This window comes from Astatotilapia calliptera, chromosome 7 (assembly GCF_900246225.1).
Source record: "Astatotilapia calliptera chromosome 7, fAstCal1.2, whole genome shotgun sequence".
In the NCBI taxonomy this organism is placed as follows: Eukaryota; Metazoa; Chordata; class Actinopteri; order Cichliformes; family Cichlidae; genus Astatotilapia; species Astatotilapia calliptera.
This window is the reverse complement of record NC_039308.1, coordinates 23,155,575-23,183,534: the sequence shown is the minus strand read 5'-3', so window position 1 is coordinate 23,183,534 and position 27,960 is coordinate 23,155,575. Positions and strand designations below refer to the sequence as shown.

Below are 27,960 nucleotides of genomic sequence, written 5' to 3'. Positions count from 1 at the left end.
TAGCGAGGTTCAACGTAAAGTTCAGCATGTGTTCAGAGCCACTGACGCACAAGCTCGTCCTTCATGGTGCAATTTATTTGGCATTTGATTAGATGTACATCTACCTCAGAAAAAACACAAGCTCCCCTGCAAATTAAGCATTTCTTTTTTAAATGGTAAAGGCTATGAAATAAACATCAATGAAATGTAGCATCTGCTGTATTGTACATAAAACATTTCAAACCCCGCTCCCCCTCCAAATCCAAAAAACAAGCTCTCACGCCACCATCAACACCACCTTCTAGCACAGAAACTACAGTGTAAATGCAGCCGGATGGGTTGTGGTGGGCACGTTTTGGATGCATACGGGGATATTAAACTATATGCAGGAGTCTTTTGAGCCTACTGTACAGGACACATGGTTGAGCATAAAACATTTTTGTCCAAATCAAAAAGAACAAAAACTAAAACTAAAAATCTCTCAGCATGCCAAAAGATTAAAAACATGCACCACAGGTCGAAAACGCAAAAAAAAGCAAAAGAAACTTGATTTAAAATAAGAAAAAAAAAACATAAGAAAAATCAAACTGAATACATCATTTCCTAAACACACATGAACACTTTCCCACAATTTCTGTGAACATGATTTTGTTTCTTGGACAATCCACTGTGGATTGTCAAAGTAAAGAAAAAAAAAGGGGGGAGGGTAGTTTAAACAAAAATAAAATAAAAACAAGCAACCCCCCCCAAAAAAAAACCAACTTCTTTTTACATACAATACATTCAAACATAAGTTATACAGATGTGCACAGTCTGACACGTTTAAGCCGTTTTTCCCTCCTCGAGGCAGATCATGAGCGGCTTGGATGCTGGTGGTTGTGGGTCAGCTCTGATCTGCAGACGATTACTCCTCTGATGATTGACACCGTAATTCTCCCCAAGTATACAGACCCTCATCACTGACACATTAAAAAAAAAAAAAAAATCCCGCCGCTGCAGTTGGTGACATCCCATCACTAACTGAAGACAAACCTCAGTAACGGAGTTGCAACTGCATGAAGAATAGCACAGAAACGCACCTGATCCAACCGAGGGAGGAATTAAATCACAAAGAAAATGCAGAATTATCCTGGAAAGAGTTGGTAATGAAACAGAAGCAACTCTGGGACCATCTGGATGATTATACGACTTAATGATTGGAGCATTTATCGCATATAAATGATTTTGTTTTTTTTGGGGTTTTCAAACTTGATCTTCACATATACGCTCATAAAGCCTTTTGTCGCTTTGTTGATGGACAGGGAAAGAAAATCAGCCTATATCTATCCCACAATTAAACAATCAAGGTAACGACCTGCAGCCATAAATTATTATCAAAAAAAAAGAAAAAGAAAAAAAAGAGCACAACATCCTTTGACACTACGACGCCACATGTCAGCTTCGCCCGATAAAAACCCCACAGCAGGAAATTTAGCCGTATCTCGCGAGGTTGAACCTCTCAACTACAAAACATGTTTTTCTGCAAACTTGCTCTAAAAACCTGGAAGACGGCTTCGTGTGTCAGACTAATAAACACCAGGGGACAGTTTCTGTACGCGCTGCAACAGACTGTGGGGTGGATGAGAAAGTTATCGTAGCCTGAACACTGATTGATACGTATGTGTTTGAAAGTATGCCGCAAACACAAACAAAAGTTGGCTCTTCTGTCCGTATGCGGTTATTTTTCCTCGTGCTGTTACAAATCTGACCAAAGGGTGTATTTGCACTAGGGGCTTTGTTTTTTTATGACCAACAGGCCCGTTTTGAGATGTTTGAAAAGCTTTTCTCAGTCTGGGCTAAAAGCAGAAGTGTGGCCTTCTCAGCCTGGATGTAGAGTTTTTGTCTCTTTGCTCCTTCAGATGTCATCGTCTTTAAAAAAAACAAACAAAACAAAACAAAAACACTCTGATGAGTCTGTACAAACTGTAACTGTCCTCTCTGCAGTCAGCATTTTGTGCTCCTGGTACGGAAAACATCTACGACCCTCCTCCAACTGTGGGTAACGTGCAGGTGTCTGCCCACAGTCTTATACCACGGTGCTGAGGGAGGAGGCGCAGTCTGCAGGCATGGAGACGGGGGCGTGGCCATCTGTCGGTGTGTCGGGCCCCACCAGGAGGGTGCTGCTGTCTATGGAGTCCTCCCTCTCCTGACAGGACGGCGCGGAGTCTGGTACCGGGCCTGTCGCGTTGGGAATATTGGCCTGGAGCCCGTCACCCATGGCGTTCATCTGGCTCGGCACGATGGAAACCCCACCATGCCCTGAAGATACAGACGCAGACAGAGAAGTGGGAAACGAGCATTTATCACTCCGCACATGACGATGTTTGTAAAGAACAAGAGAAAAGGATGTGCGCCTACCGAGGTCCACGTAGAGGAGGCTGTCTGGGTTTATGGAGGCTTCGTATGGAGGAGGGGGGTCGTCGGGATGCTGGATGTCGGGGTATTTGTAGGCTGCATAAGGCGGAGGAGGCTCTTGGAAATGAAAAGCGCCTCCCTCCCCATCATCGGACAGATGCAGGGGAGTGAGACCAGTGCCGAAGGCGTCTGGGCCGTAGTCAAAGCCTGGGACTCGTCTTCCAAGGTTAAAGTGGTGCACTGAGATTAAAGCAGAGTTTAAAGTTTAAGGTGCATTTAAAGTGAGCTTTTTGGATTATTCAGACCATCTAAAAATAATAATAATAATAATAATGGATTGCATTATCATCTCTGTCTTATTGCTGTTTTATCGCACTTAAGATGCTTTGAAGATGGCAACTGACTGAGTGGTCGCAGATCTGGTCTCCGTTTCCAAAGCAACCACTTCAAAAACAACAAGATTGTAAGTTGTCACAAAAACTTTGTGCTGCCATCTCCAACAACCTATTTCCCCAATGTGACTGCAGCAACAGCCAAGACTGTTGTTACTCTCATTTGTATGAAGATGCAGAAAAATAGAAATAAATGTAAAATAGAAAAAAAACAAACAAATACATTTTAGCTGTATAAAGCATAAAACAAGAGGGGAAATTAAACGAATTAATAAAAATAAGTAGCTTAAAACATAAATATCAATATTTAGAATTAATTTCAACAATTATTTTATTTATTTATTTACTGTTGTTTGTGGCCGTTTTTGCCATCCTTATTGAGTTTTCATTTTTAGAAAGGAAGATTTTTATCTCAGCTTTTTAAATCGTTCCTCATACAGACAAAGATTAAAAAGTGACCACAGGTGTAAACTTTGGATCTCAGTGCTGCAACACTTTACTCACAGTTTCCTCCAATCAGCGTTTCGATGCGTTCACGTCTTCTCTGACGGAGTCTGTGTACCATGAAGAGCAGCAGAGAGAGGATAAGGAAGGACGAGATGCAGCTGACGATCAGCCTCATCCCGCTGGCCATCGAGTCAAACAGACTATTCCCATCTGACGGAGAAGACGGGAAAAATCTAATCAAATCAGGATATGTCCTTGCAAACGTACTTTGTTAAAAACGTTCTTTTGCTGAGCTTCGAAGGAAATTCTGCACCGTTTATGTGTGAATGTGACACAATTTGCACATTAAACAACACTTTCACATCTTTTCCTTGCAGCACTATTTAGAAGAGGAGCAGGAGCTAATTGTTTATATAAATTAGGCAATTTGAATCCTCCTGACTCATTTAACTTAATATACTGAATATCAAACAGTGTAAAAATGTGTAGGTGACGAATCGTGATGCAGAATAACATCTTATAGGACTACGAGCACTGGAAGGCTTCTAATCACTGATAATCATTACACACTGGTGGTGGTGGTTTGTAACCAGTGGGATGTGTTTGGATGCGGTGGTAGTACCTGGATCGAGGCAGGTGAACTTGCAGCACTCTTTGGGATCCTTGCGGAAGTGCTGGCAGCCTTGTGGCCGCTCACACAGCGCGGCGACGCACATCTCAGGCTCGCCGTCATGACACGTGCAGCTGAGACACGGGTCGTCTCCTTTGGGGGTGAAGTAGTAGCCCTCGTTTACGACATTGTCTTTTATATCCACGCACGTTTGCCCTGTGGCACAGAGAATATCAAAATAAACACATGGCCCCAGCGGAGCAAATAACTGACACATTTTTGATAACAAACAGAAAATTAACCCGTACTCCTCTTGCACAGAAACGGAAACTTCTTGTAGCAGTTCTCAGCGTGCCAGCTGTGCAGGCCTCGCTCGTTCATGCTTTTGTACTGAAAGCGCTGCAGCTGTGCACAGAAGACATTGTCTTGGGTGGCGGAGGCCTCCCCCAAGTCTTTCAGACCCTCAGGAGGCAAAAACACCTGCATAGAGCCTGAACACAAACAATTCACACATTAAAGCATTCAAATAAATTACAGAAGACAAACAGCACATGTAGGTACTTCACAAAGCTGAATCTTTTATACCTTTGTATGCTACTTCCCAGCGGCCATCCAAGGAGTGGCTCTGATTGGTGATCACATACTGGTAACCCACCCAAAATCTGAAACAAACAACACCACTTACACCATGTCTAGTGATGACGCATTAGCTACTACCAGCCACTAGATGGCCTGCAACCAGCTACAGAGCAGTATAACATCTAAAACAACAAGCACACGCACTTCTGCAATATCTTCCTTATTAAAAAAACAAAAACAAACCAGAATTAAAGCAGAAGTTTAAAGACTGAAATGAGATCTCTGTTCAGGAACTGAAACCTGGCAGCTTATTTCTGTGGCAATAAAGAAAACTTACTTGCACTGATCTCTGCACACTTTATCGTCAAAGTCCACCTCGATCTTCAGTATGAACTGCAGCTCCTCGTTGGTCACAAACGTGGCCAACGAGCCGTTGACTTTCTGACACGTATCCACGGCCTGCCAGTAGTTCTCGTTCTTCAGGTACACTTTGTAGCAGCTCGCTGTTTTCTCGTAGTGATGCCACCCGCTGGGACATTTCTCTGCAGACAGAGAAGACAAGAGTGAGCACATGATCGCCATGCAGATTCGATTCAAATAAACCTGCTGAGAGCAAAGTGAGACACTTACTGTTGAAGCGCACCGGCTGAGCCACACCGATGACGTCTTCCACCTGGTCGTACCCGCTGCCATAACGAAACCTCTCCTCTTTTATAACAGCACAAATCAAGACAAAAAGGTTAAAAAAGTGGACTTGTTTGTACGTTCTGCCATAACAAATGTAACTGAGAACAACAGATGGTGTTTTCAGTGTGTAGGATAATTGTTAACAGCCCGCGATAATATTTAGAAGTCAAAACCACCACACATCAGTGAAAATAAGATATATACTGAGGCTGATTCTAATCTGAGGAATATGAAAGCAGAAGCAATGCTTTGCTGACCGTGCAGATAGCATCCTCTACTATGTTTTATCAGGAGTTCACAGAGACTAAAGTCTAGACTGAGGGAAGCACCCCAGTACCGTCTATGTGCAACACAATATAATATACACTTTTTAATGACAAAGTTGTTAATGCGATGGATCTCTTGCTACTCTTTGACTAGCTAGTAAGAAAATAAAGTACGTAGGTATGTTACAAACTATAAAGAAAACACACTGTCTCAATTGTGGCATCTTTACTACTTTTTCTTAGTATAAACTAGAAGAAAAAGATCAGATTTAAAAACGGGGAATATGCTTGATCTCTTAGAGCACATATGATATATCAGCAGATAATAGGTGTTTACTGATATTGGCATTTATAACAGCTGATAAATGAGCATTTAAAATGTAAAAAGACAAGAGAAACAGCCTTCAAATGCTTTTCTGTGTTGATGCTGCATAATCTGTCCACCAGAGGGCCCTCTGTAACTTCCCTGTTAGCAAAACACCTCTGGCACAACAACCAGAGGTGTGTTGCTTTTTTTGATGGTGGCTATATTGGACAACGGATGCTGGATTTGGAGCAGGCAGGAAGGAAGAGAGGACGACCTCAGAGGAGGTTCATGGATGTGGTGATGTAGAAAAGAGGACAGGCTGGTGTGAGACAATGGTGACCCCTGAAGGGAGTAATGGGTAGCAGATAAAAAAAGACTATTTCTCTGTTACATGACTCAATGAGATTTTGTTCTTGACTGATGCTTCAAAAAGGAAGGAACTGCAGGCTATAAAAACAGCAAATACTGAAGAACTTAACTGAAAAAAACCCACCAAATTTGAGGAGCATACACTTTGTTTACATTTATAACAGCATTTATTTTGATTTTGCACTGAGATTCATGACAACTAGAGATGGCACGATACCACTTTTTTAATGTCCGATATAGATATCATAAATTTGGATATCTGAAGATACCGATATGAATCCGATAGTGTAATTTTTAATCAATAAAACTTCTTTAAAAAAAAAAATAAAAAAAATATCTTGCTGCATTTTGTATAAGTTCATATTCAAGTCTAAAAACAAAACAAAACACTAAAGCTATTCTGCTATATTTGTATGCAAAAAATACACTGCACCCAAAATATTTCATAGTTCAGCAATACTGATCAATCTAATAAACTTAAACCTGCACCATCCTTCCTATTCTGGTGTTTTAAAGAGTACTTAGCAGAAATATTAAACAACCTAACTAATAGGGATGTCAACTACCAGCAGAAAAAAAATAGGGAACAGCTAGACATTTTAAATGTGCCCCCGTTTCCCTGTTAATGCCCTATCGGCCCCCTGCATAACTTTGCTAGATCCGCCCCTGCACAGTTGCCAGCCGTCAGCTACGTAGAAAAAGCTTCTGGTGTAGAAATTAATATTAAATAAATTCTAACAACAGCTTATCACGGTTAAACTTGCTGCTGTTGTTTAGCCGCTGGTTTCCTTTTTCTGGTGCAAAGTGGGCCAAAAACTAACAAGAGACGGACTCGCGACAGAAAAGCTGATCAGCCGATCATTGATCAGTTTCATGATTGAAGTAGCAACAGGAGAGGGAGGGAGAGAATGAGAGGCAGTCGCTCCATATATTGGTTGTTAAGCTTAACGTGGGAATGCTTTACAAACATTCACAGATGAACTTACACACTTGCTTTACTTCTCTCTGGGTTAACTTTCTCTGAGATGAAATGCCGGTTTGGTAGCGAGGCTCCAAATGCTCAACCAGACCACCAAGAGGTCTCGCACGCTACAGCCGCTCTATCATGTGACACATATTGGACTGATGTGCTAAGGTTATGAGCTGAGTTACGCCATGTTGCAAGTTTTGTGAGGTGCTTTCGTGATATTTAATGGATTGGATTACATTTTTTATTTCTCTCCGACATCCGATCCAGTAATTTAGGTCAGTATTGGACTAATACGGATACATAATATCGGATCGGTCCATCTCTAATGACAACAATCTGTAGCCACAGTTTTCACTGCATACAGTGACAGGCCTTCAGCTGGGTATTTTCAACTTTTCAAGTTTCTCAACTGTAAAGTTGAGACGTTTCTTCTTGCATCGGCCACTCTGCTGTTATTATAAGATTGAAGGATTGCTTCACCTTTTAGTGTTATTAAAAAAAGTTAAGATAAGATAAGATAAGATAAGATAACCTTTATTAGTCCCACACGTGGGAAATTTGTTTTGTCACAGCAGGAAGTGGACAGTGCAAAAGTTATGAGGCAAAAATTAGAATACAATAAGAATAAATACAGTACACAACTGTACAGAATAGAATAAAATAAAATACTATATACAGTAGAATAAAATAAATATACAATAAGATAAAAATAGAATACAAATACAAATACTATATACAACTGAGTAAAAATACAACGATGAGTGCCCTAACAAGAACAAAGACTCTCCAGCAAGCCGCTGATTAACGTGACAATAAGCCCTTGACTTGAGTAAGGCTTGCATTTCTCAGTAAGCTCACACTTAAAAAAAACAAAAGGTCAGTAGTTGTCCCTCTAAACATGCAGACTATCAGATATATGAATTTGTCCAGTTTTACTGCTGAATAAACAGAAAGAAAAAGAAGCAGAAGGAAATTACTTCTCAACTTCTTAAGCTGTTCTGTTAAAAATGGGGTTTTACTGCAGAATGAATAGACTTCAGTGTGAACCCTTAATCGTTTAACAGCAGTGCCGGCATGGAGCGTTAACTCGGAGCGTGGACGGCTGCTGTATGGAGGTCACATGCTGCACTCAATCCTTTCACTAACTCCTGTTATGCTGTTAGAGATCTCGGGATAAGGTCTTTCTAGATTTAAGCGGAGAACAATAGGATTTTGTGGTTAGCACTGTTGCCGCACAGCAAGAAGGTCCTGAGTTCAATTCCACCATCAGGCCGGGGTCTTTCTGTGTGGAGTTTGCATGTTCTCCCCATGTTTGCGTGGGTTCCCTCCGGGTACTCCGGCTTCCTCCCACCGTCCAAAGACATGCAGCTTGTGGGGATAGGTTAATTGATTAATCCAAATTGTCACTAGGTGTGAATGTGCGAGTGAATGTGAGTGTGAATGGTTGTCTGTCCCTATGTGTTAGCCCTGCGACAGACTGGCGACTTGTCCAGGGTGTACCCCGCCTTTCGCCCTATGACAGCTGGGATAGGCTCCAGCGCCCCCCGCGACCCTGAAAAGGATAAGCGGAAGCGAATGGATGGATGGACAATAGGATTTTGGTCAAAGGCTTAGTGACATCTATGCAGTGTAGGACAGATGAACCAGCAGTAAACAAAAACAGAGACACATGTGCAGCCACTCAGCCTTTAACCCTTCTTCCCCCTGCCATCTGACGCTGTCAATAGAGCGGACTCACTGTGAGGGACTATGAGGACTACAAAACCACATCTGAGCAGCTGAGCAAAAGCAAATTAGTAAGACAGGACTGTTTATGTGGGTGGTTATTGTATTAAATGCAACTATGCCATGCTGCAGTTCAGACAGGGACGCAAGGGCCAAGATTTACTATTTTTACGTTTGGTAGGAAAAACCTCTGTGATAAAAACAAAGCTATTGTCAGTATCTGTTGAAGAGGTGCACTGAAAGGAGTGGACGCAGGTATTTAAAAGTCATAAAACCTGATCTACTAATGCTAAATTTAATTTAACTCAGTTCTCCAACTTCTCTGGAATGAGAAGGAGAGATGGCATGTGTTCAAAGTAGAAAAACTTAAGGCTGAGCGCCGCATATTTCTGGCCCTCAATACTACCGATATTCACCCAAGTGACATGTAATTCCTAATTTTCCACTTCCGAACTTGCTCAGTAACATACATACACACTGAACACCAAACGTGTGAATGCTCAGTGTCAAAAATAGCACTGTGAAAAAAATAAAAAACACTGACATGGGGCCAGCTGATTTTTCTGAACAAGAAAAGAAAGAAACAGATATTCTGGCTTCATGCAGTTCAGACCCAGTTAGTATTCCAACCGTCTCCTGTAGTGCAAAAGCATGTTTATGGATGGTGTGCGACTTGCTTTGTAGCCGTGTTCCTGTGGGATTACGCTTTAGCAGGAAATCTACAACCTAACTATGTCGAAACTCAACGCATTAGCCTTACATGCACCTCCCTAGAAATGTAACCACACATTGGGTTAATGCAGCCCACAACTACTCTGATTGGTCAATTATTCCTGTGTATGTCTGGCTACTTTTTGGTTCAGTTTTTCAAATTTATCAGTGAGAGCATAAAATCATCGCCTCAATGTAAGGAATAATAATCAATATTAGAACTCACAAATATCAGCAAATTCCTGAAGGGAGATTGTTGAAACTATCAGAATGAAGACGAGGGAGTGTACAAAGAAATGGAAAAAGTCCCCTCAAGCCCCCGAAGAACACTGACCACAACAAAGCATTGACATTGCCTGGCATCGCATGGAAAACACCAGGACACGACCACACTGTAATTAACATGTAATGCACCAGCACAAGAGTAAGTGCAAGCTGTGGGCTCCACAAAGCTTCCCTGCACAGGTCTGGCGCACTGGCGACCTGTCCAGGGTGTAGCCAGGTGGGATAGGTGGGATAACTCCAGCCTCCATACAACCATGAGCTGGATAACCGGTTTAGATGGAAGGAGATTACCCAGAAAACAAAAACATATTGATTTTCCTTCAGCTGCCTCTCATTGATCTGAGCTGCCATGCTCTTTCAAAGAGAAAGCACATGTCCTGTTCATCCTGCTCTTTTACTCCATCATATTCCTTAATACACACTCACTCAATCAACTCTTCTGTATGTAGATGTCACTGCTCATTAATGACATGGACTAACAGCGTCTTTGTTTACAAACTGAGGCACTGATGGCTGATCACCTGCAGATAACTTCCATTTACCCTGTATACTAAATCTGTGCATATATTCACCTGAACATCTCTCAGTTTGGCTTGATTAGATTGCGCTACATCCTCCACACCTGTATTCAGAGCTGCTCAGCTGTGGTCTGATCATCCAAGCGTGAAAAGGTTCTAAAAGGTTCTGGGTGTTGCTAGACTTTCCAAAAATCAATCATGTTATGGGTGTTAGGTAACAGACTGAGTGTGAAAGGGCTTAAGTGAGCTGCACTCACGGGGACAGTCCATCTCGTCACTCTTGTCCTCACACGCTGTCCAGCCGTCACACTGCCAGGACATCGGGATACACTGCATCTTCCCACTGCGGCAGGCAAACTGCCCGGGGCTGCAGCGCTGCTCTGAAATACACACAAAAAAAGAGGGTTTATGTGGTTAAACCTGCACATAACCAAGGCCTTTTTCCTAAGAAGAGAAAAACCATTTAAACTCAGAGTGCAGCAGTCTGAATGGCGCCGTGTGAGCTTTCAAGGCAGTTAATAAAATAAGATGTCTGAGATGGCGAATGGGTAAATGTACAATTAGAGCTGCTTGATCACGGCAAAAATCATCATCACCATTACTTCGTGAGTATTGACATTGCGATGATTTAACACAACTGCTTACACGCTCAAAACAAAAACAACAACAACAAAAAAACCACAACAGGCCAAATGCAAAGGAAAGGGATGCACTTTTTGGCCAAACAAGAGCATTATTGGAAAACACACAACGTTATTATGTTAATAAATGAGTGGAAGACAAAATTGTAACTGAATAAAAATTCAATCAACTGTGCTTCCTGTGATTGTGACTGTCCTAATTATTACTCTTAGGGTACTCTTAGGGCAGAGCTACTGTCCTAAGAGTAGCTCTGCCACTTTAACAGAATTTGTCTGGTATTTCCTTTGACGTAGTGGTGTCATTTCTGTGCCTAGGAAGTAATAGTGACCCTTAAGCCCCTTGCTTAAGGGCCTTTTTCCGCCCCTTAAGCAAGGGGCGGAAAAAAGCCACAGCCGCTAGCGATCACGTATGTTTGGATTTCTTAAACTTTATCAGAGATGTCGATCAACTGCAAGGAGGAAGATAATCTGCAGAGCCATTTCATCATGTCTGCAAGCCACTGCGTTATGTTTATAGCCTGACATTAATAGAATCTGCTGCTAAGAGTATTTCATGATATTCAGTAACATTAGAGCGCTGAGTACTCCTGCAAGCAGTTCAGTGATGACAGCAACTCAAGAAGAAGCCTAAGGCACACAGCAGACAATACTGAACTTCTATGTTCTGTCTGTTTAGCGGCCTATGAAATAAACTGAGCTTTCCCGATGCAGTTAAACAGCTCAGTGGGCAGTGTCAACATTACTGATCATCAGATCAATAACTTATCACTATTTGCTTGTTTTTAGATTGTTACAGAAAAGGGTAAGTTCAACATACTCGGGATATCGCTTGCCTTTACTTAAGCTGTCATATGAAAGTACATATACTTCTGTTAAGTGTTTCCAGCTGGGCATCGTGTACCTGGAGTTAGGGCTGCTCAATTAATCAAATTTTAATCACGATTACGATCTGGGCTTTCAACGATCATTAAAAATGACTGAGCCGATTATTAGCCCCTCCCTCATTTATCCGCGACACCTTAAAGGCCGGTCCGTGAAAATATTGTCAGGCATAAACCGGCCCTTGGCGCAAAAAAGGTTGGAGACCGCTGATTAAGAGGACCCGAGGGAAGCTCGGAAAGCTAAGCAGAAGTTATTTGGAGAGGAGAGTGACTGCCGTTGGTTGAAAAGAGAGGTAAAAAAAAAAAAAAAAACCTCAGTGGTGTTGTACACTATTTTATATTATTTTTTAAAGTCATTATTCAATACATTGTTATTGTTAACCCTTTAAAGCCGGTCAGAGCACCATGCTCCGTTTTGTGTAACATTTTTAAATCCCTGTAGAACCTGAACCGTGTAAGCGAGGAGTTTTACTTACATCTTATGCCATCAGCTTGTCCTCGGTCACGGTTTCCTTCCACATATAGCTTTGCAAAAGTTGCATAAAAAGCGCTTGCAGGAACAAAAACATAATATTCCAGAAACACGCTTTGCCGATCCGATCAGCTGTTCGTAACACTTCCCACAGTGAAACAGACGTCAGCGCAAACTATCGCATGTCCGCCATTTCCTGCCCGAAACCGGAAGTGACATAATTTTCGCGGAAAATGTAGTTTTTTACTTGTAGGCTTTAAAAGCCTATACTGGTGTTTTTATAAGTCATGTTTGACTTTTCTGAATAGTTTCTGGGATGCTTGCAACTCGAATTGCACTGCTGGAAATAGTTTATTTTGATGCACCTGCTGTTTTTAGATTTCCTGTTGTTGTAAACTATTTTTTGCAACTTTTTTGTATTTAAAAGTTTTGAGGGATAAACCTCTTAAATTTCTCCAAGTAGAAATATATGTAAAAAAAAACAAAAACGATTTTCAATTTTTTTCTAGTTTATTGCACTTTTTTGCAATTAATGTAGTTACTATGGACTTAATGCATACATATTATTAAAATATGGGCTATAACAGTTGTATAGCAACTTGAAATGCTCCCACAAATGGCACTACAACATATAAAAAAATAATATAAGCTCTGGCGGACTTGGTTCTATAGTAGGTCGTAAGGGTTAAATAAATATTGTCAAATAATCGAGATCTCAATTTCAGTGAAAATAATCGTGATTATCATTTTTGCCATAATCGAGCAGCCCTACCTGGAGTCAAATGTTTTAACCGATGCATGAAACAATACATTTTTAGACATAAGTGGTAATGGCTGCCGTTTTATTTGTGAATATTTATTACACGGCGTGCTGCGGGGAAAAGCCTGTTCTAACGTTTGAGTCTAAGGTTTATTTTTTAGCACCTGGCGGCTCTTTTTTGCTTCTCATCCGTAAATAATCTGCTCTTTCACGTGATTCAGTTTATTTTGAAAAGTCTCAACAGGCTCTTGATCTTTATTCTGAAAGGTTTATGTGGAAAATAAACAAGCGGACACCAATGGTTTTATCGTTGTTGTTGCTAACGACAACTCATAAAAACAGGCGCTTGTCCGACCGTACTGTGGTTATATTAAATATAAGAGAAAGAGAGAACTTTAAGAAATTAATATAGCCACTACAGTGACCATCAAAACGATGAAAAAATATTGCCGTAAACAGTTTATTTTGCGACACCACGAAACAAACGATAGCGTAAAAGGAAACGATAGACGTTTTTATATCGTCATCCGATATATATCATTATATCGAACAGCCCTAGGACAGAGTGAATGAAAATAAAAACTGAAATTTAAGTTCCTTTCCTTAATACAGGGTATTATTTTCAACAATAGATTTAACAGTCCTGCCCATTAGAGATCAGACTGTGCTACATGAAGCCCATTAACTAAAATCTGTTTTAGCCCACCTGGTTTATATTAAAATATAAATTTGACTGCTTTAAAAGGACTTTTAGTTTAATACAGGGTGACTCTTATATTGAAAATCTGCTTGAAAACCCCAAAAACATACTGTGCTTACCTGACAATAATCTTGCCAGAGCTACCCGTGGACCTGAAACAAATAGAAAAAAAAAATAGAGTGACTAGCCTGTATATCAGTGTGTCGTCTTTCAAAAAAAAGTAAAAATATATTTCATTTAATCCAGTCCGATTTAAAAAAAAAAAAAAAAAAAGTTATATTTTTTTTAATCCTTTTTATGCTGCTCGTGATTTTTTTCTTTATTTCTTACTGTCACCTGTTCTCTCCACCCTCTTGTTTGTGAGGACACAGGTAGTCATGTAAACCTGCAGAGGAGCTGCATCACCCACTTGCCTGACAAATATAGCAACACTATTTTTTTCTTAGAAGAGAGAGAAAGGGAGAAAAAAAAAGCTTATTTAATTTAAAACCAGACCTCCAGCTTTGAAAATCAACACAGCTGCGACCACAACCTAAACTGGACTTCAGTGTTAAATATTATTTATTTGTACTACAGGTGGTGCAAAATAAATAAGCAATTACAAGAAAAAAAACAAACAGATTTCCCAAATAAAAGCTGTCAGTTAATTATAAGAGTTAGTTTTGATGTCAGATTTTCTAAATAAAAGTTATTTCCCAGATGTCTGACTTCATTACCATCATACTTCAACTTTTATAGCCAAACTATTTAGCTACCGTTCTTTTGCAACAAGCATTAAAGCCCAACAACACCACCGGATTTCCAGAAAGCCTAGTTCTGATTGCTGCAACCTTACTGCACAAGGATTCCTTGCATACGCGCGTTTCGCGTCTACCGCTCGAGTTGGAAAAATCTGAACTCCAGCGTCAAATCGCGCCGCGACAACCAATCAGGAGCCTGGTGACGTGGCTCTGACCTAGGTCAAAGGGGCAGATCCAGCCAAAGCCCTTCATTCTTCATTCAGTATGGAGGAAAAGCTGATCAGCGCCGTGGCTAACCACCCCGAGCTATATGATGCCAGCTCCTATTTCTACCGAGACAGGAATAAAAAGGACCTAGCTTGGAGACACATAAGTGAGGAGATCGGGCAACCTGGTAAGTTCATTCCTTCTTCTTTTTAATTTTCAGACTGACCCGATGAAGCCGTGCAAAAGCTAGCAAGCGCGCCTACTGTCCCGCGATTTTCCCACTGTTGTACAAATACCTTTCCGCTAACCAGATAATGCGTTTATTCAGAGGACATCTGCAGGAGAAAGTGGAAGAGCCTCAGGGACACCTATAATAAGGAGAAGAGGTCAGAGAAGGAGAAGAGGAGTGGGTCTGCAGCAGGATCGGGGAGGAGATGGAAGTTCTTCGCGGTCATGGGGTTTCTGGACCCCTTCCTCACCCCGCGGGAGACCAGCGGAAATATGGTGCGGACCGTGGAGAACTTCTCCCCCGAGGACCAGGGACAGCCCGAAGAGGCAGCAGGGGAGTGTCAGTCAGAAGGTATGTTTACAATTAATTAATGTAGGCAGTTAATTTATGCGTGTTGTCATACAGGAATATATTTTGTTTATTAATAAACAGTATAAAGTAGTCCCGCTGTTCATCCGTCACCGCTTCGCCTTTTCGCTGATTTTTTTTATTGCACCGTACAGCTTTCAACGATGCGCATTGCATTCTGCAGCCCAAATGACAAATCTCCTCCGTGTCGTGTCTCCTGCGCTTGCCAAACTTATCATGTTTGGTTTTGATAACCATCACTTCAAATAGAAAAAAACAGCACAAAAACACTCATAACTATGACCCTCATTCGGAAATAGACACCTGCACCGGGAGCAAAAAAGGCGCACAAAAGTGGCGCCGCAGACGGAGAAAAAGCGCGGCATAATACTTTTACGTTTTAAAATCGACAAAGGTTTGCACTTTGAGAATCAACTTGTGAGAACTGTGACTACTGTTCATGTGCTGCAATAAATGGGAGACCACTGTATATAATAATAAGTATATAATAATATAATATTCTCTATGACTATTGTCTTCAACCTGTTAACATTTAATATTGTCTTGATAGAGTCAAGTTATCATGCAGCAGAGTCCTCCCCTGTTGCTTCTCCTGACTCCCCAGTCCCTGGTCCCTCCACTCCTGCTGCTGCACCCACAGGTATGAACATCAAGCACTGATAGCTTTTTACTTGCTTGGATTCCCTTGTGATCACCTTTACTAAATATCTACAACCAATCTGTTCATATCCTGTTTTTTTTTCAATTTTGAAAATGACAATCTAGTAGCAGCCTTCTCATTTCTTTGTGGTGTTTTGTTCTGTTTTTACAGGCCCACAGAGGAGGAGAGCTCGAAGGCGGTCGAGGGAAGGGTCCCAGGATGGTCCATCGGCGGTGGAGCTGGCTATCCTGGAGTCCCTAAAGAGGCCACGCCCGTCTGCAACAGAGTATTTCCTCCTCGGCCTTGTTCCTGCTCTGGAGAGCATGCCGCCTCAGACACGAGAATTCGTGAAATTCCAAATTCATAAATTAGTTTTTGACAACAGCACAGCTGTGCTAAATTTGGAAACATTGGACCCTAATGATCAGTAGTTTTCTGATGAGGCAGCAGCTCTCCAGGGCAGAAACAATGTTCTTATTCTTCTCCTCCTTCTCCCCTGAGGCTCTTCCACTCCAAGCTGGGTCCTTTTTATTCCTGTCTCTCTGTAAATAGTTAAATTTTATATATTTATGTTGAATCTTTTTATTACTGAATTTATATATTTTATCAAATAAACATTTATAATGACAAATGTCTCTGTTCTACTACACAGCAAATATTGGCACCCGACTTGACACAAGTAGAATTTATTTCATATTATACTAATGACAAAATATACTGATACAGTGGGATGCAAAAGTTTGGGCAACCTTGTTAATAGCCATCATTGTCCTGTACAAATCGTTATTTGTCACAATTTAAATTGTCAGTTAAATACATCATATAGGAGACACACACAGTGATATTTGAGAAGTGAAATGCAGTTCACTGGATTTACAGAAAGTGTGCAATAACTTTACACTAAATAAAGCAGGTGCATATATTGGCAACACATAAAAAGAGAAATAACATAAATATGTAGTGTATATCAATGTGTGTGTCTCCTATATGATATATGTAATTGACATTTTTTACTGTAACCGATTCATACAGGAAAATAATGACTATTAATAAGGTTGCTCAAACTTTTGCATCACACTGGTTATAGGAACATAGTGAAGACAAGTTACTTAAGAGAATAAAGAGAGGTTAGGTTATTTTGGAGTAGAGATCCATTTATTAAGAAAATTTTAAAAAGGAGAAAGTTCCCTTGTAGTTGTGGAACATGGATCCTGAGTTGGGGGGTGCCTTCGTCTGGACGTGCTTCCCATCCAGAGCTCCACAACAGAGGGGGAAGTTCCAGCGCTCCTGGAATCCCTCTGCGATGGACCGCCAGTCTTCAGTTGAAGGCACAGCCGTGAAATCGTCCACTAGACAGTCCCAGATGGCCGTCGCTACCTGGGGGATGATCTGGCTCACCATACCTATGACACCACAGCCATGCTATCATTCAACCACTGATAACAGCATAAATCGAATTAAATTAAATCGGGACTTGATGAGACCATCTGAGTATCACTAGAAATATTATAAACAGTACCAGTTTGCTATCGGTAAACACCGAGAGCATTCACTGTTAGCATAGCACATCCATGTTAGCAGTGTATACACGATACACTGCTAACATGGATGTGCTATGCCATCAGTAAACGCCGACAGCATTCACTGTTAGCATAGCACATCCATGTTAGCAGTGTATAAACGATAGTTTATACACGCCGACAGCATTCACTGTTATAGCACATCCATGTTAGCAGTGTATACACGATACACTGCTAACATGGATGTGCTATGCCATCAGTAAACGCCGACAGCATTCACTGTTAGCATAGCACATCCATGTTAGCAGTGTATAAACGATAGTTTATACACGCCGACAGCATTCACTGTTATAGCACATCCATGTTAGCAGTGTATACACGATACACTGCTAACATGGATGTGCTATGCCATCAGTAAACGCCGACAGCATTCACTGTTAGCATAGCACATCCATGTTAGCAGTGTATAAACGATAGTTTATACACGCCGACAGCATTCACTGTTATAGCACATCCATGTTAGCAGTGTATACACGATACACTGCTAACATGGATGTGCTATGCCATCAGTAAACACCGACAGCATTCACTGTTAGCATAGCACATCCATGTTAGCAGTGTATAAATGGCTGGTTTAGCATATATTAGCACAGGTATCAATAAAGGACTACCGTATTGACCACTTTTACTAACCTCAGGCAGACGGACAGGCGCTCTGCAGGTGGGATTGAGCGCCTGTAATTGGTGTCTAGGCGGGCGATTCTGGGACCGACACGGGAAAGCAGGTCCTCAAACTGGCCGGGTGACAGACGATGATATCGCTGGAATCTGCCGTCATCCAGGCGCAGCTCCTGGAGCAAATGGTGAAACTCACCAAACTGCTCACGCGCCTGGAGGACCTGATGGACCCAGGTACAGCGAGGACGTCTTTTACGCTGCTGCTCTGCTCTCCACAGTACATAGAGAAGGGAGACTCTCTCTTCAAGCGCTAGCTCGATAGCTGCCATCTTGCAAAACCAGGTCTGGCACAACTCCCTCCCACATTCCCGGTTCACGCGCGTCAAAATATGATATTTTGACGCGCGATGGATTTTTCTTGGACACGCGTTGAGACGCGAATGTACACGCGTCAAATTAGGGGCGTTTGGGGCGTTTTATTCGCGTCCATCGCGTTCGGTGTGAACACACCGTTAGACACTAGTGATGGGATTTCCGGCTCTTTTTAGAGAACCAGCTCTTTCGGTTCGGCTCACTAAAAAGAGCCGGCTCTTTCGGCTCCGAACCGGCTCTTCAGGTTGTTTTGTTGCTTTAATTAATTTATTATTAACAATAATATAAAATTATGCACAAAAGGAATTACTAACATAAAAACAAGTGGTTTTATTTATATATGTTTATATATAAATATATGCGGTGGCCCCTAGAGACAAAACACGTACAAACTCCAAAACACATTTCTAGCATTAACTGAACTTCCAAAGCAGAGCTACTAGATCACTTAAATTACACAATTGAAAGCATGTGTGTATTGTTTGTGTATTTATACACAGGCACTCATATATATATTCAAATAATTTAAAAAAAAGTTCATTTACCTGTTATTACCACACACCAAATCCGGTCGTTGGTACTTGCTGGCTTGTGTAGCCACAAGATAACAAAGGCTCAACACTGCGCCCAGCATCCTGGAGCGCTTCTGTTGTCTTTTGTACGTGTTTTGAGTTTTTATGTGCTTCTGAGTTTTTATATGCTTCTGAGTTTTTACGTGCTTCGGAGTTTGTACGTGTTTTTACGTGTTTTGGAGTTTGTACGTGTTTTTACGTGTTTTGGAGTTTGTACATGCTTCAGAGTTCGTGCGTGATTTGAAGTTTGTATGTGCTTTGTCTCTAGGAGCCACCGTAAATATACTTTTATTTATTCACTCCACATAAAATGTAATAAATAAATCATATAATACAAAAATCAACTATTCACATTTCAACTTTTAACTATTTAAATTTTCAGCTTTTTCCTTTCACAAATTTAAAGTGAAAAGAACACAAAACACTGCAAACCACAACACAATTAAATATAAATTATAATATGAAAACTAAAAGAACATGCACATTCTCTGTCATATGGACCTGCATGAATAAACTTTCTCAATCCTTTATCATCTGCAACCGAAAATAGTTGTGGATGATTACTATACCTTTCTAATGTTGTTGTCCCTGCCTCTCTTTCTCTCTCTCTGGCTCTGTTCCTGTGCTACTGAGTGTAACTACCGCCCCTCCCCCCTCTGCCCAGCGTAAAGCACAAGGCTCGCGTGCAGAGTGAAGCGGAAAAAAAGTGCGAGAGAGAGGCTGAGAGAAAGAAAAAAAAAAAACAAAACCCACGTGACGGCTCGCGATAAGGAGCCGGCTCGCGTCGTTCACGTCAAAGAGCCGGCTCTAAGAGCCATTTCGTTCGCGAACGACCCATCACTATTAGACACTAACAACCCTGTGGGAACTTCTCACTGGGCTTTACACCATGATTTAAGCATTAAAAAGCTTTTTCTAGTACTGGACTGTACATCCCTATTTTATAGAGAAGCAGGATGAAGAAAAAAACCCACATTGTGGCTGGGATGAATTCATTGCAATTTGTTCTTGGAAGCATTACAACGCTACCAGTTCATCTATATTTCAGTGTAATGCTTGTCCGAGGGTTAAACAGCGCTAGAGTTGTTAATTTAAGCTTCGGAAAGCTAATGTTAGATCGAAGCAGTGCTACTGAACCTGTAACCCTTAAGGTTAACAAGATCACACAGTGGTGTTTTAATAGCCATCTCACACAGAAATGTCACCTCTTGGTTAATGCTAAGTGGACTGAGGTGCATTACAGACACATCTCAGTCTCCAGGGAGTGAGTGCATCATCAAACTTGAATGTGTGTCAAAATGACAGATAACTTTAAAGACATTAACAATTAAACACATTAGAGGGAGCTAATAATAATAATTCATCCTTAAGTTTATGATAAATAATTGTTGGCGGATGGGTTAAAAAGCTTTGTTTACGGTAATCAAACAGGGGCAGAAGGTGATGGCCCTTAGTTGGAAGCAGGCTTGTTTTAGAGTCCGATTTTTTTTAAATCTAATGCCCCAGTTCAATCAGTGCATTGAATGAAGCTTCGCTCAGATTCCCTCATATTTGCCCTCTTAAAGTCATGACATTATGACTGCAGGCAATCATATTTCAAAAGTGAGGGGATTTCCCCTTTAAATGCTTCCACAGGGGGGATTTATACACTTTGGGAGGGATCAGGGTCAGTTTGAGGATCAAACTGTTGGGGGGATAAGCCGAGTGAGCTCAAGACTGGAGGTCCGAATAACCGATAAGTAACGTGCAGGTCACTGGTTTGAGTCCCTGTTCAGATGAAGGCACTTCCTTTTTCTCCAGAGTGTGATCCTAGGTGTCTTAAGTAGATTTAGATGTCTGCACTCTGTCAATTTCACATCTTTTAAGTCTCATAGAAACATGGAAGGAAAGCACATCAGACGTTGTCCACATTGGATGTCAATTCATCTTTGGAGCAATTTGGACCAGTCCGGTGCAATGCTTTTAATTGTTTTGGGTATTTTCCTACATTATAAATGCTAATTTGAGGCCCTAGTTTCTGATATATAGTATTCTCCATGTGCAGGAAGCAAACAAGACTTTTATTAGCAGTTCTGGTTTCTATTTTGAGTCTTACTGACTAGCACAGACTTGGAAAATAGGAATACATTGGCTGAAATGAATCTCAAACACATCAACACTTTGTCCAATCACAATTCAGCTATTTATTGAGTTTAAATAAAAAGCTCCTTACTCATAGTCAGACTGCAAACAGTGACTGAAACACAAAAAAGGACATCCAGACTTATGTGTGATTTTTCTTTTATGTGGATACCCACCGGCTATGGTAGTAGCTAAGGATTTTGGGAAGTGGCGACCCTGAAAATTGATCATGAGGACAGGTTGACTTTCCATGCTTTTTATTTACAGAAAGATAAATAAAACACAGCCCAATAAAACCTCTGATAAAACCTCTGATATGCCACAATAAAAGCGGCTTCAAATCAAAATCCCTAGTGTTTCAGTGGACACTAGCAATACAGTTTATTGAAACGCGCATGCTTTTATTGTGAAACATTTTCTTGTGTATTAAATATATTACAAACGAATTAACCAATTACCTTATAATGTACATGTTTGCAGACTTGCTAAAGAAAACAAGCCTCTTGCTGTGTGTAGCTGAATAAACACTTTCATCAGAGAAGGATGCGAGCTTTTTCCTCTTCCCTACAAGGCTGCCAGATAATTGTAACAAATCCTCCGACAGGGAACAATATTTTAATTTAAAAAATTTTCCCCATACATTTCCCACTAATGAATATTGCAATAAGACTTGTTGCTAAGGCTAAGAAGCAAACAAAGCCAAATCCAGCTTGTTACTGGCTGACTCTTTATATAGTTACATGTGCTCCTTCAGAACTATAAAATACAAGCATATGTGCTCCATTTGAATGATGACTGTCTGTGCACATCAGTATTCATGCTTTCAGTGCATAGCTGGTATCTGTACTGCTCGAAAACCCACAAATGCTACTGGAATCAGAATAAGATGCCAGCAGCTGCCTGCTTTAGGTTATCAGACATTACAAGCTGAAATCAGGACTTGTGCATATCCAACCTGTTCATATATCAGAATAACAATGATTAGGCAGTTATTGTTTTGTTACTGCTGCGGGAAAACACAAGGTCAGAAAATCAGAGAAAAAAAAAACAACAACTAAAAAACCCCATCCCTTGCTGAGGCTTTTTTTCAGGATTTTATGATCTGTACATGTTGACAAAAGAATCAGCAAACACTGGTTACCCTGAGCGAAGTGAGCCTCTGCATCTCTTATATAACCGACAGGAAAGCACAATAAAGACTATGAGACTGCCCCAGCTCGGTCCCGCTCAAGTGTAACGGCACAGTGAACCGGCCTTGTGCACACGCTGCATCATCTCCAGCTGCTGATGATTCATATCAGCACTGAGCTTTGCTGTTAAAAGCACTGTGTGGGTATGGACATTCATTTATTTCTTTTTCATTGCACCATCTCACATTAACAAGCCATATTTTTATCTGCACCTTGTGCATGAAAGCACTGCTGGTCAGCTTCCTGTGATAATTAACCAAAGTAAAGCGCCTTTCCTGTGCTAACACTGTCAGTTCAGCTGTGAGACACACTTAATATTTAAAATTGTAAACAAAGCTGTGTGACTGGAAGCTACAATGTTATTAGAAAAAGTTAACACTGTTTCCAAAGTAAGTAGTGTCAAAGGGGCAATACGGATTATCTCTATAGACCAATTCACCATGTTAGCTATAAGACGCCTTATGAAATCAGTCCTTGAGTCACTTCTATATTATTTTAAATTCCTCTACAAAAGCAGTCCCCAGCAAACCAGGACGAGAAGTGTCAAAGTGAAAAAGTTTTGCTCTACAGCCAGAAATGTGAAAGGGGATGAGGGCTGTCTTACAGCAATCCTGCAGAAGGAAGTAATTCACCCGTATAGACACTATTTACCCCATAAAACAACCAAATGGAAACCATAACTTAGCCTCATGTCTGGACAATGTTGACATCAAATTTCACGAGTTCTCTCAAGCGCCATATTATCTCATTTACTGCTTTTCGCTAGCTGCCAGAATACACGTACACAGGGTTATTTTGCCCACATGTCATGTTTCAAACATTTGCCTCAGTGACCTTTCAATAAACTGCATCACTGTATTATTGCGTGGCTGTACTTCAAGTCTACCTGTTAAAATCCTCAAACGATAAATGGCACAGGTTGAAACACCGCCAATTTTTTTGTGAAAAACAGACTACTGAACAGCCGACAGTGCAACACAAATCGGCTGCTCAGACCCACAGACAAGACCCAAAGATTAGCTGACTGCAGCTCAAGTTTAAGCTGATGGTTGTGTCAGTCACACTACACAAAAACAACCAAGCTCTGTTCACTTTTATACGCTGTTGGCTGTGCTTAACCTCTTGACTCTTTTTTTAGAGCGCACACTGAAGTTTTTCACTCTCAGACAGCTCGGTTCACCTCTAGTCTCTGTAACCCACAGGACACATGCTAACCACTGGGCCTATCATGTGCATTTCTGCTTTTATCTTAACCATACATACTGCTTCTAGCGTGTATTGTTATGCATCATGCAAATGCAGGAAACCTGCTGATTTGCCTTATTTGCACGTGAAACTCAGCTGGCCAATTGAGATGATCCCGATCACATAGATTTGCCTTAAAATGTGTGACACTTTCAGTGTTGCCTGCCTCATTGGAAAATGCATAATCTGAACCTTTGAGAGTTTGCTGGAGTCAGCTGTGAAACAAATGTAGAAAGCAGGTATGCCCTTTATAAGTGTTAAAAATGTATGAGGATGATGTGGTTTAGCGGGTTACATCAATACCAAGTTAATGTCTCCACAACACGAAGTCTTAAGCAATTATTTACATGTACGTTCAGATTTGGAGTTATACTCCCGCAGTCTTGATCTCAAGTCAAATGACCAAGTCATGGTTGAAATAGTGACAAAAAAAAGCCAGCCCAACTTATAAAAACACAAGATGATGCATTCACTCCTGAGCATTTAAGAAAATCATGACTGTACTATTTGGAAACTCCTAATATAAATAAACATTTGCCCAGGGAACAAACCTCGACACGACCGATAAAAAGCACGCCCTGTTTGGTGTGCCAATTGTTTTCTAGGTGGGAGGTTTCTCCTTTGGATCGAGGCAGACAATAAAGTGTTTATTCATGAGGCTGAACTGATAGTCTGAACTGAATATCAGGATCACAAGACCGGGATTAAAGCAAACCACAAGACGCATTTGGCCTTTCCCTGCTCAAATGGACATCTAAACAGCACCTTAGAAGCTCTGCATTTGAAACAAAAGTAGAACACACTTACAGCAGAGACAAATAATAATTTTTTTTTACCTGTTTGGATTTCTATGACCTTCCAGGTGTATTTTATAATTATTCACTGTCACCAGGGGGCAGCATTTTACCAGTGGATGTGCTCAGGTACTTTCAAACAAGAGCTGCTGTTTAACTGTTGGCATTTCTTTTTAGGTACTGCTGTTTCCTTTGTGCCAGGCTGCAATTATAAAAAGCCTCATTGAAGGTTACACTGACTCACTAAACCATCTTCGAGTTTAAAATGGTATTACACAAAAGTATAGCACAGCACTAGTTCTTATTAAGTGGGCATCTCTTCAACACAATACACACAAGTCAAAGTGATTGTTCCTAAACATCAGTTGATAAGCTCTTACTTTGGGTGGTTTTTACAGATATGAAACAATATTGTGTTAAAATGGAGAGTAGTTTTAAACAAAAAAATGCATTTCTTTGTTTAGGGATTTGATTGTTTCTTTTTCCCTTTTCAAATGTTACAGTGTGTCCTGTGCAGGGGTGCCATGATATTTAAAACAAATACTGCCATGATGTTAATAATAGACATAAATCAGGGTTCCTTTTGCTCAAAATGAGCTTTTGGCAGTGACTTTTGATACTGATCAGGGCGCATGTAGTTAAGGCAAAAAGCCTGTGTTACCTGATTTAACAAACCTTTTCCTTTTATTGTATTTAACCTTAAATCAACTAAACTCAGCTTTAGAAAACTGATTTGCAACACACAATCCCCGTCTTTTGTGGACTCTAAAATATATATAATCATCTAAGAAAGGTGTTTTTCTGGCTACACTCCCTTACCCTACCTCCCTGCTAGGGCTGGGCCATATTATACCGTTCACGGTAATACCGGTATAATGTTAGGCAACGATAGGAAAATGAAATATCGCGATAGAATGGGAGTAAAACGCGCATGCGCAGTGCCTTTGTTTTCATACGCACATGGCCGATTGTTGAGTGAAACAGATGAACCAGAATTGGTTTGTAAAAATGGTGCAACTTCCGTGATGTGGAACTGGTTTGGTGTTTGTCCGTCAGATACACAACAAAGCACATTTTTTTGCAGAACATGCAAGCGGCCGTCGTTATTGTCATATTTGTTGGACTAAGATGCTCTTAAATCTGGGAGTAATCTGGGTCCTAAACTCCATATGCTTCAGGTCAAACAACACTGCAGCATCACTGAGACTTAAAAACTGTCTAAATTCTTTCATCTTTAATAAAACGATCAGCATTGCTGCTTTACCAGGTGTAACTATAAAGTTTAACTTCCAGGCATCCATGAAAACAAAAGTTATTACATTTAACGGAGTTAGAAGTTAGCAGGAAGCTAGCGGAAGTTAGCTCGCTAGTTTCGCTAGTTACCTAAGCATGATATTGCATGTTCTGACTGAGAGATTTCTGAAAAAAATCAAACGTACAGCTCTGCTATCACTTCCAACATAAATGAAGACAGGAAACTAAACAGCAGTGACGTTTGTAGGGTTACTGAAGTTGGGCTAGCTGGTATATAATGATGTGCTACGTGATTGCTAGCGACACAGCTATGTTAGCATAACATAAACAGTGAAGCTGGAGGACGAACACTAACACTTTTCCACTTATAAAAGTTAACGTGAAGGTTCTTCATGGTTAGAGACAAATGCAATCGCATGGCAGGATGCTGTAAACGGACCAAACTTCAGTCAGGAGAACAACTGAGATAATCCATCCACAATACGAGGTTAGTCATTAATATACTGCAGCAACATGGGAATAGAGCAGCTGCCAGAGAATTCAACATTAATGAATCAATGGTACAGAAGTGGAGGAAGCAAGAATAATGAGTTTAATAAAGTTTGATTTATCTGACTGCTTTGTTTCGCTTAATGTGCCTTATAATCCCGTGCACCTTATGGTCCGAAAAATGCGTACTGCACCTCTTTTTAACTTCAGTGGATATTATACATGGTTATGCTCAGGATATGTCAGCCCATTTCTACTGGAAATGCCTTTTGGTTAAACTTTCAGCAAGGAATTTGCATTTGCACTGTTACATTTTTATAAAGCTTTAATGTACATAAAAACCAGCTTCTTGTTTAAGTGAAAATAAATGGAAGGTTGTCTTTTTGCGCTAGTAATGTTGTGGAGTTGTATTTTGTCTCGCATCAATTATATCGTCGGTTATATCTTTATCGCAAATTTTCAAATATATATCGTGATAAATATTTTTGGCCATATCGCCCTGCTCTACTCCCTGCACTAATGTGCTGCAGATTTTTAGTGCAAGCAATTTGTCAAAATAAGACAAAACATCCAATAAATGAAGTTAAACTGAATTTTTCTATACAGATGTTTTTTTGACCACTATATTCATATAGTGGCACCACTAGCCCTGAGTATTAGCTTACGAGCTTATGTTGCCACAGAGACATGACGCATTACCCTTCAATCTCTATTCATCAACTAAGAAGTTTCCTTCAGACAGCTTTATCGTTTTAGCCATCACACTGGTGTGTAGTGCGATGTGCCTGGGCTTGCAGCTCTATGATGTGAGACAGGTTTAGTGATGCAGGAGCATGAATCTCTGACATGCATTTCAAATTGAGGCTTCACGGCGGAAGCGGAGACCAACCCTGGAATGTAGTGAAGCCTAAATACACCTACATTGTTTACAAAGCTTTGGATTGAGCCAAGATATCGTTTCCACCTTGCGTAAGCACAATTAAGTGAATAAATGATTATGAGCTGTATCAAAAGGTCAAAACTAGACGGTTGACTCGAAGCGACCTTGTTTATTTTGACAACAACACACAGCCTTACTTGATTTTCAGGTGAAATAAATTATAATTTCGTTTAGAGATTTCAAGCTGGTGGGCATTACTTTAAAAGATTAAACATAACAAGAGTGCCAGCAGCAGCAGTAAAGGGGTCCTCCCCGCTGTCCAGCAGCAGCAGGAACACGGGTTAAAAAGTACCGGAGTCCCCGGCTTGTGGAGCAGGCCTCCCCGGTGAACCTGCCGCCCCCTGCCTCCAGCTCTAATCCGTTTCTCCCACTTTCTAGCAGAGCCCGGGGGGAATACATGCACAAGAAAAACAACTCGGAGAGGCTATTTACCTGCCCGTGGTGGGTCCGTTAAGGTGAGGACGAAGAGAAGAGAGAAGAGGACGAAACTGCTGCTGTCAGCTTTCGGCAACATTTATCCTCCATTCATAGTAACTCCTCTATCCAGAAATGTAAGATATATTCCGAGGATCTGCACCGCCGCCGCCCTTTCCGAAACTACACCGCGAAAAGCTGAACGCAATTTGTGCCCATTTTCACGCAGTCGGAGCGGCAGCTGAGGGAAGAAAACAGCGTGTGCACAAGCATAGTCGTACCGCTCAGCGACCAGGGTCGTGCTTCCGAGGGGCTAACGTTAGCTAGCTGAGCCGCTCTGCCGTTAACGTCCCGTCCCGCTGCTCGGTGCCGAGCGACTCTCATCCAAGATGGCCGCGGCCTCCCATCACAACAATCCCAAACATGCAGCGCGCACACACAGGCCATCAGCTGGAGCCAGGGGCGGGGCTTACTGCGCGCGTGCGTGTGTGTT

The 27,960-nt window shown here is 41.0% G+C and overlaps 2 protein-coding genes and 1 long non-coding RNA gene across 9 annotated transcripts; 1 reads left to right on the top strand and 2 right to left on the bottom strand.

Annotated features, from left to right (window-relative positions):
• Nucleotides 1-54: 54 nt before the first annotated feature.
• dgcr2 (DiGeorge syndrome critical region gene 2) lies at nt 55-27,894 on the bottom strand. Of its 7 annotated transcripts, none has more exons than XM_026173906.1 (11): nt 27,749-27,894; nt 13,813-13,845; nt 10,497-10,619; nt 5,032-5,109; nt 4,739-4,943; nt 4,408-4,484; nt 4,125-4,313; nt 3,835-4,038; nt 3,270-3,422; nt 2,377-2,613; nt 55-2,277 (listed from the first exon to the last, which is right to left on the bottom strand). In XM_026173906.1, the coding sequence occupies exons 1-11, from the start codon at nt 27,849-27,851 to the stop codon at nt 2,045-2,047; spliced, it is 1,635 nt and encodes a 544-aa protein (XP_026029691.1). In that variant the 5' UTR covers nt 27,852-27,894; the 3' UTR covers nt 55-2,044. The 7 variants fall into 7 exon arrangements, with proteins under 7 accessions (XP_026029691.1, XP_026029692.1, XP_026029693.1 ...); XM_026173907.1 differs by having other exon boundaries at nt 4,131-4,313; nt 27,749-27,893; XM_026173908.1 differs by having other exon boundaries at nt 27,486-27,814.
• On the top strand, nt 14,634-16,406 carry LOC113025779 (uncharacterized). The gene is made up of 4 exons (XM_026173938.1): nt 14,634-14,827; nt 14,969-15,220; nt 15,789-15,878; nt 16,050-16,406. The coding sequence occupies exons 1-4, from the start codon at nt 14,698-14,700 to the stop codon at nt 16,307-16,309; spliced, it is 732 nt and encodes a 243-aa protein (XP_026029723.1). The 5' UTR covers nt 14,634-14,697; the 3' UTR covers nt 16,310-16,406.
• LOC113025781 (uncharacterized) lies at nt 17,012-18,123 on the bottom strand. The gene is made up of 2 exons (XR_003272835.1): nt 18,092-18,123; nt 17,012-17,281 (listed from the first exon to the last, which is right to left on the bottom strand). It is a non-coding gene; the product is annotated as an uncharacterized LOC113025781 (long non-coding RNA).
• Nucleotides 27,895-27,960: the final 66 nt, after the last annotated feature.